At 42.0% G+C, this 10,625-nt stretch overlaps 1 protein-coding gene across 1 annotated transcript; it reads left to right on the top strand.

Moving 5' to 3' along the window:
• Positions 1 to 4,630: 4,630 nt before the first annotated feature.
• LOC147602845 (transcription factor FAMA-like) lies at positions 4,631 to 6,735 on the top strand. Its single transcript, XM_086797105.1, has 3 exons — positions 4,631 to 5,505; positions 6,028 to 6,444; positions 6,537 to 6,735. The coding sequence occupies exons 1-3, from the start codon at positions 4,774 to 4,776 to the stop codon at positions 6,618 to 6,620; spliced, it is 1,233 nt and encodes a 410-aa protein (XP_086653231.1). The 5' UTR covers positions 4,631 to 4,773; the 3' UTR covers positions 6,621 to 6,735.
• The last annotated feature ends 3,890 nt before the right edge of the window (positions 6,736 to 10,625 follow it).

Raw genomic sequence — 10,625 nt, 5'->3', positions numbered from 1 at the left:
TGGAGCTTCAAGAGAAAAGAAGAAAAACACATAAGATTTCAAGGTTCTCCATTGATAGATCTTCTTCACTGCATCATCTTCATCCAACAACTCAAAATTTTAACGATTCCAGCACCAACAGACATCCAACTGGTCGTCATCGAGCAATTTCGACTTGGACCATGTCTCTAACAGAGGTTCAGCACAGAGAATCCAAGAGACACATCTCTTAGCCAATCCTCTGATCTTCTGCCTCCCTCTGCTCTGATCCAGTCATGTCTTCTAACATAGCTTAGCCCTTCTGTCTATAACCTTCCATAAATCAAACCACCTATAGGAGTCCACTCCATTGCAGTCTACTCACCTTCTCACTCTGGTAGTTACTCACGCTATCTTCTCTTAGAGCGTCCCGCCAAAGAAATCAATCCTCCTTCTTGAACCCGCGTCGCCGTTCTCCTTCCCTCTAGAAGCTTATGCTGCCCATCTCCCTTGGTTTTCCATGCTCTTTCTATTTCAATTTTGAGCACTTGCATTTATCCACTCCTGGCCACGCACCGTCTTTTGGCACCTGGGATTAATCATACATCATCGTATATATACACATCATGTTTGGGATGGGATCGATATTGCGCACACAACGTCTCTATTTTGGAACAAGCCCACTCTGGGGTCGTAGGTGGACACTTTGTGGCATTGCTCGGAAGATCCTCTTAATAGGCTTATGGTGGCCAACCTTGTTTGGAGATGCGGCCAAATATGTCAACAATGTGATGAATGCCAACAGACTGTGATTTTGCACGATAAGGATAGGATGCCCCTCTACCCCATCATGTTCTTAAAACCATTCGAGAAATGGGGCATCAATTTTGTTGGTCTCATTAGCTCGACTGCTTGTTGACACACCCAAGCCCGGTATATCATAGAGCGAGCACAATAGACTACTGCACAAAATAGATTGAAGCTCAAGCCATGGGGAAAACCAACGCAAGGTCCATGGCTAAATTCCTTTGCAAGAGTGTATCACTCGCTTTGGGTGTCCGCTTGAGCTTGTCAGTGATAATGGCACCTTCATAAATGAGGTAATACAATTCTTGCTACAAGAATTCTTGTTCATGCACCATAAGGATTTTTTCTGACAAACACTAAGCAAGCCCTACCCCCACACACATAGTTTTTCTGACAAACACTAAGCAAGCCTTGCCCCCGCCCACATATTTTTTTCTAACAAACACTAAGCAAGCCCTATCAGCCCTGCCCATATTTTTTCTTAAAAATGGATTTTTTTTGACAAACTCTAAGCAAGCCCTATTGGCCCCGCCCATATTTTTTCTTAAAAGTGGATTTTTTCTAACAAACTCTAAGCAAGCCTTGTCCCTGCCCACATATTTTCTTCATTACTATGCTATTGCTTACACCATGCGAGGATTGTTGAAATATACAAGTGAATGGGTGTGTGTGCGAGAACAAGCCCTTAGAAAGAGGCTGTAAAAGAGAGTTTGTAAATGAGTGGGTAGCAATCAAAAGATGAGTGAAATCTATTGGGAGAGAATAAAGGGCAGCATGAGAAGATCTAGGATGTGTGGAGATATTCTGGGAAAAGTGAAGAGGTGGAGAGAATTAGGCAATAGAGGTGGAGTGAATCAAGGATGAGGTGTCCCCCTAGATGTAGGGGAGGTGGCACAAATCAAGGAGTAGATCATGGATGTAAACACTATAAATTGAGGCATTGGCCTAATGAGTATTTGTTGGTTTTTAAGTATCCATACCTACATTAAGCTATCAGTTAATTGCCCACTAATCTCATCTTAATCATCATCTAATCACTTGCTAATGATGTTGATTCTTGCGGAAAGTAGAGTCAATGCTAGAATACCCCTAGACAAGCCTCCTTGAGGCATTTTACCCTTAAAAAGGGGATATAAAATTTTACTTTTCAAAAGAAAAGCAAGATTTTGTAAATTTTACCATTCTTCTCCTCCCTAGTTAGTACCATTCGCTCAAGGTACCTGCAAGCAGGCACTAATTAATTGAGAGACTAAGGTTGTGCACCTTAGGTTTTTGTAAACACAAAAAATTTCAAAAAAAGAATTTTTCTTTTATTAATTACATCAGATACATAGTTAGAACGGATGTACTCAATTTACACACATTTATAATATAGGCAAGGAAGTATTTACAAATATTTATAAATTTACAAATTTACAAAACGCCATCACAAGTGAGATCTAGACGGGGCAACAAGAATGTGTTCACGTTGCTCAGTTTACAACATGAAGAAAGTCTTGAATCTTCTCTTTCTCATCTTCCATTTCACTTGGATTCATTCCTTCCACCTCCACATTGGCAGGATGTGATCCATGCAAAAAGTAATGTGCATGATATTCTTCGATTTAGTTATTGTGGAAGAAAACCTTGTAGACATTGGACAAATCAGTACTTTGACGATCTTTCAATATGCACTTCCACACGGCTCTAGCCTTCATTGAGCTCATCCCATTTCTTGTCTGGGGAACGACCCACGAGACGACAGAGGGAAAAAACTTGCCCGTGCATATCATCTTGAGGAGAGTGACTCTAAGGGTTGTTGACATTCGGTTTGGAATGAAGTTCTCCATGAAAACGAATGCCCTCTCAAAGATGTTTAGAGAGGTCAAGCAAGCTCGATTCTTCAAACCCTGAACATACTATGCATAGACAATTCTACCTTAGTTTATTTCATCGGCATAAACATAGTGGACAAAAACCCTAAAATGTAATTTGTGCATATCCTTCATGCACTAGCCCAACATCCCCTCGAAGGTATGCATCCTCACTTGACAAAGAGCACGACACCACATGACAAGCCCACCATCGGGCTTGTGTGTGTTCCAATGCATGTAAGACTTCAGTGCATTGCCGATAGCAATAAGAGAAGATGCTCGCATCTTCACCACCATTTGATAGTGGAGGTGGCTTATAGTCACACCCTTCTCCAATGTGGCCAGGCCCTTCGTACACTCATTCTTTATAAAATTACATATGGGTGCCTAAAACGAAATGTCAAGAACACTGCTTCCTACACCAACAGTATTAGAAACTTCAAAATCCTTAAGCTTCACAGGTTTTGAAACTCTACAGATTTCTCTCCTCTTGGAAGGTGCATCCATGGACTCGGATACACCTACAAACAAGCATTCAAGCAACATCAAAAGAAAGAAATCAAAACAAGCATGCAATATAGATAAATAAACGAAAAAAAGCATGTAGGCAAACCTATATCTTTGGCTCTCCTTTTCAATGCCCTCAGAGAAGAAGGAGGGCTGGTTTGAGGATCCATGTTCTCTTTGCCTACGCAGGAGCCATTTTCAATAGACAAGCTCACAGAGTCATTCACAGCTTGTCATGGAGAACGTAAGAGAGGGACAATAGTGCAAGTGGATGATGCCCTAGTCTGGGGTCTCCATACGGAGCTCATATTGGACGGTTGTCTCTGGCGTGCCATGGAGACGTAAAGACAAAACGTGCACATATGTATACCACGAGCCGACCTAGACAGCCGCCTTTACCTGTTGTGCTGTCGAGACGCATGACACTAGCCAATCGAGTCTTAACAGGCTGATAAACAACCAAAACCAACCAAAGGGGCCAAAGACAAGGAACGAGATGAGCCACAAAGATGTGTCTCTTTGCCTGCCCATGCTGTCAACAAGGCTAAGAAGCCAAGCGAAGAGGAGGAGGGGAAGGCGAATGAAAACCAGAGCACAAGTAGGAGAAGTACGCGAAGGTCCCAGATAAACGAGCAGGAAACGAAGTAGGAGAAGGTCCCAGAAAAACCAGCAAGAAACGAAGTAGGTGGAGTAGGCGAAGGTCCCAGATAAACCAGCGTGGCCCAACCCAACAACCACGCGCGAATCCAAAAACAAAAGGTGAAAACCACTACTGGCGAAAACCACCTTAGACAAAAACCACCTTAGATGAAAACCAATCTTGAAAATTGCCGGCGAAAACCACCTTAGACCTTATAAGGTCTATAATGTTTAATTAATCACCTTAGACCTTATAAGCTATGCAGCACCTGATCAATTAACTCTCTCACTAATTAACTAATTAATAGTAGAGAAGAATTTTGGACCCATATATTGTGCTCTTCTTTGATATAAGGAAAGAAATCTCGACAAATGAAAAAGTAGGGTCACCCTTCAAATTTGAGGCTTGCCCCTAGACTTGTTGAGGAATCAGGATGAATGAGTTCTGATGAACAGGTAGAAAATACAAGGAAGGTCAAATGAGGAAAAGAGTGAAGAAACGGGCCACGGCTACAGGGGAGTGTGCATACGCGTTGGAAGGACGCTCACAACACGAGGATCCGACGTGGCCATAGTAAGCGCGGTTGGCGTGGAGAAGGTAATTTTGGACAGGGTGGTGCGCGGGTGTGGCGATTCGGCGAATGAAAGGGGTAGATGCGTGGGTAAGTAAATGCGGGGGGCATGGCTCGTGTGAGGAGTCCGGCACACCCGCTCGTGTGCTGGGGGAGCGTGATACTCCTCCCCTTTCTACGTGTGATGAATCACACACACATTACCCCCTTCGCCCCCGCAGCATACAAAAGGGGCCAACCCATTCTCCTCTCATCCTCCAGCTTATCCTAACCTTTCACGGGACACCAGCCTGCAATTGCCCTCAACGCAATGTTGTCCTCCTCTTACAATCTTCTTCGTCATACAACGCTAACTGGGCTTCCCTTATTTGCTCTGAACTTACCAGCACGATCACTGAGGAGATTCTAGAAGGGCTTGATCAGCTTCACGTAGAGCGATGAGTAAGCTCAGAAACTGGTGGCCTTCAGAAGAACACTTTCTCGACCGTAAGAAATCATCTCCAGCAGCAGGTGCCAGTGGTAGCATCACTAGTAGCTCTCTGGATACCATAGTTTACCCACAGATTAACGTTAATAATGCGTGTTCCGGATCAGTATCATCATCTTGCTCCGCAGTAACGGCCGCTGCGTTGAGGTTATCCGACGTTGCAGCAGCGCTCAACGCCATGCCAAGCCACCCTGCATCGCCAGCAGCAAGCAAGGAGCTGAATAATCCAAACCCCTCACAGCAGGCTCCTTTACGTCGGCATTCAACCAAGCTTCCTTATTTTCCAGATCGCAAGGAAGAGCCTTTGAGAAAGCTTCTGATCAACTCTGCGTCTTCAAGTGACTTGCATAGCAGGAAGGCCAACGCCGCACAGCAGTCGCGGAAGCAGCAAGCGGCGCCTGCACAGACGCCGGCAGCGAACGGAATTCCAAGCTGCAACGCCAAGCCGGCAGCCAGCGTAGACTCTGTTGATCATCGGAAGCGGAAGAGGGATACCTCTCTGAGCCTTCGAAGCAATACAGCGATGTCAAGCCAGGTGGAGAAGCAGGCGCCGGAGGCCCCCATCCAGAAAGAATCCTTCACACGCCGAGAAATACACATTTTCTCCGAGCGGCAGAGACGCCAAAGCATGACCCATCTCTATAGTGAACTGCAGTCGTTGCTTCCCGATCCCAAGCCGAAGGTAGGCTAATTATTCCTCCGAATTCGTATATCTTAGCCTTTGTGGAAGCTCTTTATGCTTGCTAATCAATCTCAAACATAAGCTTCTGATGATGGCTAATCAATCTCAATCGTTGGTGTGGTCTACAATGCGTATGCTAATCAACCTCAATCAAGGAAGGCTTTAATTAATACCTCGGTTAGCGACTTTGTTAGGAACTTTCACCATTTAGGAAAAAAACTCTCCAGTGTAAACGATAATAACAATAGATGTGCGCAGACTCATATACACACGCAAATATTGTGAGATGGAGAGTGTGCGTAGAGATGAAGAGACAGAGGGGAGATAACAAAAATTGATGTATCGATTCTTTGTTTACAATATATAAAGGCACGAAGGGCCATGGATTGCATCTTTTCATAACGCTGCTCCTATTTAATGTTTAGTGTTTGATTAATTAATAATTAAACTAGTTTTCATATCCAGTGGGACTAGTGGGCTAATGTTATGCTGGTGTGATGGTTGTTCGTCGTCGTGCATCAGACGGACAGGTGCACAGTCTTGACAGAGGCGATGGAGTACATTTATGAGCTACAGATAAGCTTAGATGAGCTGAGAAGGCAGAAGTCAGAGATTCTTGCGTCGACGGGGGATCATCTGAATCTCGATTCATCAGGGGGAGTCTCGTTATATGGTGGGGATGGGCGGCAGCTGGGCGGCAGCTGGCAGTCAGTCCGGATGCTGGCGGAGCTGAGCGAGGAGGTGCGAGAGCAGATTTTATGCGCAGCCGATGTTGCAGTCCGCTTCTGTGGCAGGGATGCCTTCATCAACCTGAACAGCCCCAAGAGAAAAGGCGTCTGGTCCGGAGTCCTTCAAATCCTCAATGAACAGCATATGGAGCTCCTTAACGTAACCCTCTCCACTAGCAACGACATGTATTACCATTGCGTCCATGCGAAGGCAAGAAGCTTCTGATAACCCTTTGGTAAGCTGTTTCGATTTTGTGTGTGTGCTTGAGCCGAGAGCTCTTAGCAGTCTCTTTCTCCTTGCAGATTTCTGTTGGTTCTGAGCTTCGCAGCCACGTATTGCGGAAGATGTTGCAAGATCTGGTTCTCAGTCATGCCATTCTGGACTGAGTTGATTTGTTTCGCACGCTAATAATAGCTGACGGTTTGTACACGAATTACTTCATAACCGCCAGACAGCGCCGTATGCAATATTGCTTCGTATCTATAGAACATCTTTCATGTTGTTTATTGGTGTACTCGAATAGACATCATATTTTGAGCCTACAATGTGTGATGTCTAGGATGTAATGGTTTATGATGGTATATGTTGTGTTTGTGAGCTGAAATGATATGAGGATCACGCGGCTTAGTTTTCATGCATTACTACTACTACTGAGCTCTCTTGATGCCCGCCCAGAAGCTTTTCGGACAGTCCTCTTGCTCTTTTGGACTAACTCCCAAAAGATCTCCAATGAATGCTTAAAGGTGGGCATGTTTGTCCACTTATGGCATTGGGTAGAGATACAGGTAGCTTGGCTAGGTATGTCGCATGAGTGGCCGAGAACCACTGAAGTGTTGAGTCTCGACTAGTTAGTGACATTTTTGGCGATCCTATTGGGGACTATCTTACTCAAGTTGACTAGCTAGCTGAGAAGCTATAACTTAAAGGAAAGCTAACTACTAAAAATTAGAAGCATCAAGAGGTTAGAAAAAACCTGCATAAGAAGATAGAGCATAGGGAGTGGTCTAGCCAATTGTGAAAAGAGTGGGATCACTGTGTTAGGATAGGAGTTGAGGCAATAATAAGTGATTCCTAGAAGCTATGCACATGGAAGTCACATGGAAGATGATGGACACTCATCTAGAGTAATGAATTATAGATGCTGCAAAAAGCAACCATAACAAAACAGAAACAGTGGTGAGCCACAGCTTAAAGAAAAGACACCAATAACTTGGTTAAAATGCTTAAGCTTCCGAAGGCTTCGAAGGAGGGTAGTCAAGGAAGTTTGTAATGAGTTTCATGATTTGGTCAAGCCTGATGAGGTGATGGAGGCATGTGACAAGGTTTTAATAAGCGGCAAGGAATACAAAGCCATATCAAAGCTACTCATCCAAAGTATGAAGCCTCGTTGTCTTCGTGTATTCGGCTTACCCTGACCACATACCGTAATAATGCAGGACACCAATAAAATTTGGCTATTCTAGGGTTCATAGCTGAACACAAACACTGCACAATAGAGGACTGCGAAGGTAATCCTTTTTTTGTTATCAAGCTTGATGAGGTACAAATCTTGAAACATAAAAAAATGGAAAGAATCAATATAGGACTGATGAACAAAGTGACCAGCCATTACATAGTGCATAGTCAAAGATGGAGCTATGGTACCTAGGGGGGTAGCTGAGAGTCATGATACTCTCAAGTGGTCGTTCTGGCACACATAAATTCCAAGCATCATTAATGCTCATAATAAATGTGAGAAGCTTGTGGTGGATGGGGTAGGAAAATTTATAGTAGTAGTGGCATATGAGCACTGACTTGAAAGCATTGAAATGCATGTATGGGGTGTGTGGTGGTCTTAGATCAGTAAACCCATGCCTCTATTGCATGGCAGACATGAACAGTTTGGAATGGTACAACCCTACAATGAATTTTACAAAGCCTCCATCCAGAGAAAGGACAAAGGAAGTAACTAGAGATGAAGAACAAACCAAGGCTAAAGGGAAATCAAAGATCAAGAGCAAGGGAAAGCCAACAAAAAAAGCCGAAGTCAAGGGTAAACCATGTATTGTGCCTGAAGATCCCAATTGGGATCTTGTACTTCCTATAAAGCTAGAGAGAGTTCACATTTGTACTTTACATGTAAAAATAGGAATTTTGGATAAGCTGTTAAAGCTTCATCTTGACTATGCTCATTCCAATTTGCCATCAAATCTCGGATGTATGTTTAGAGCAATGTGAGATACTCTTTAACATGGGCTTTCATGGTGGACATGTGCAACTTAAAAAGGATGACAAGAAATCAGGTATCATTGGTGATGCTGTGACAAATGTATCAATGGGAGGAGCCAGAGCTAGGAGGTTCTTGTCAAACTATGAGAACAAACAAGTTACAACACTATGGGAATGTTGAAAAGCTCACACAACTAACCAAGCTAGTGATCCAAGGATGACAAAGCTTTGCATGAGAGTTTGGATAGAGCTTGATAATTTTATAAAGCCGCTTACATAAGAAAAGGACCAAAGGTAATTACGCAAGTCAGTTTGAAACATCAATCAAGATGCTTGTGAAAACAATTGTAGCTGCATGGGGAACAAGGACATAACCTTCTACTTAGTAAGATGTTTTGATTATTGATTAATTAATAGTACATAAATCGATTATTAATATATTATTTTTTCTATGTGAAGCATATTTTGTTTGCACATGGCCCATACTTTGTGAACAACCAAGGGCCTCTTGCTACATGGAATACTCAAGGCATGGAAAAATCGCACTATGCCGCTCGATCAACTATTTTCGTACAACTTGACAGATGGTGAGAAAACAAAAATAAATACATTATGAGAGCTCTTGAATACATTCTATCAAAGGCAAATACAACGATACAATGTAATTCCTAAAAGCCAGCTTAGTTTATACCTCATAAAAATATAGCCACTATTATTAACATCAATATACCTCATAAAAATATAGCCACTATTATTAACATCAATATATTATAACATTCATCATGCTCAATAAAGCGTACATCTTTATGCAGGATGGAAATTAAGATGGAGAAATAGTTGTGGTGAAGAAAATCTTATAAAATTTTAAAGAAATTCTTGGCTTTGAAATGAGCAGCCCACAATATGTACCAAAAATTACTTTGTATTAACATAAACACTATGTAATCGATTTATTTTTTAATATAAGTAGGGGAACTTTTCTTCTTCTTTAAAAAAATATTCTTCTTTTCCCGTTCTTCCTCCAAATCTCTTCCTCAAAGAGTTTGCCCTCCTTTTTGGGGTTCTCTTCTATGGGTAGTTGTTCACCTTCCTTTTCAAGCTAGTCCTCTTTAGATAATTGTTTGCCCTTATCTTCTAGATTGTCTTCTTTGGATAGCTTGCCTCTATATCTCAGTAACTTTTGGCATTAGTAGTCTCCAAGAGAACGGGTATTCAGGGATTGCCTTAGCATAAGTTGCATAACATAAAAAATACCCTACCCTCGATGCCCAAAACCCTGAACCATATCAAAATATATGTATAGCTTCTTTCTTCTCTATCAACATGATCTTTTCTGCGTTATGCTATATCTTAGAATATCCTAAGTATGTTGATAAAACCTTTAAGGCCTTGAATGGAATGTGTGGATCATCTGATTACTTCAAATGGTAAATGATCAACACATCTCTGGAGGTATCGTTGAAATATAGCATCCAAGGGCTGAATCTCTACCAACAAAAATACATTTACCTCCACCTCAGCCAAGGAATCCATATTCATCTGCTATCTCTCAAACTAAAAATAGAAGGAAGTTAATTTACTCAACAAAAATAAAAGCATAAAGCAAATACATTCTCAATTTATTCTTATAAATACCTTTTTGTTTTCATTTTCAAGTTGCCTATCCTCCCACAAGTCAATTGAACATTGTGGAGGGATCTCTCCTTCTGAGCATGGTGTCTTTGGTGGATCTCTTCCCATATTAGAAATTCCCATGCTTTTTTAAATAGCTTTAAACTCTTCTTCTTTGGGGAGAGTTTTTACATTTCTAAATCCCTTGGTGTATCAATGAAATTACTTCTTGCTTCTGTATCAAGCACTGAAAAGTATCAATCAACCTCATTTGGATCTATAAAGTCTAAAGCAACTTCACAACCATCCGATGTTAATTCAAGGCAATAGTCCTCTCTTAAATTCAAGAGTGTTTGGATATCTATGAGGAGTTTAAAATTTTTATTATCCTTGAGTGGGAAGGATGGTAGGCATGGGAGAGTGATGTCCTTCTCTGACACCTCTCTATAGTAACATCCTTCTAGCAGCACAATTAAGCTTGCCTTGAAATCAACAACACCAAAATCCCTGCTCAATATTTCTTCCTGTTCCGTATCCAAAACCATTTCTACATCATTCAGTTCTTATGGATT

Source organism: Cibotium barometz, chromosome 65, assembly GCF_041138505.1.
Source record: "Cibotium barometz isolate CiBa-2024 chromosome 65, ASM4113850v1, whole genome shotgun sequence".
Classification (NCBI taxonomy): domain Eukaryota; kingdom Viridiplantae; phylum Streptophyta; class Polypodiopsida; order Cyatheales; family Cibotiaceae; genus Cibotium; species Cibotium barometz.
This window is presented reverse-complemented; position numbering and strand designations above follow the sequence as displayed.

What these genes read in the sequence shown, in the direction of transcription:
- LOC147602845 (XM_086797105.1), top strand. Translation starts at nt 4,774, where the DNA reads ATGAGTAAGCTCAGAAACTGGTGGCCTTCAGAAGAACACTTTCTCGAC. An exon ending in TTCCCGATCCCAAGCCGAAG is followed by an intron (nt 5,506 to 6,027) that starts GTAGGCTAATTA and finishes GTCGTGCATCAG; the next exon opens with ACGGACAGGTGCACAGTCTT. An exon ending in ACCATTGCGTCCATGCGAAG is followed by an intron (nt 6,445 to 6,536) that starts GCAAGAAGCTTC and finishes TTCTCCTTGCAG; the next exon opens with ATTTCTGTTGGTTCTGAGCT.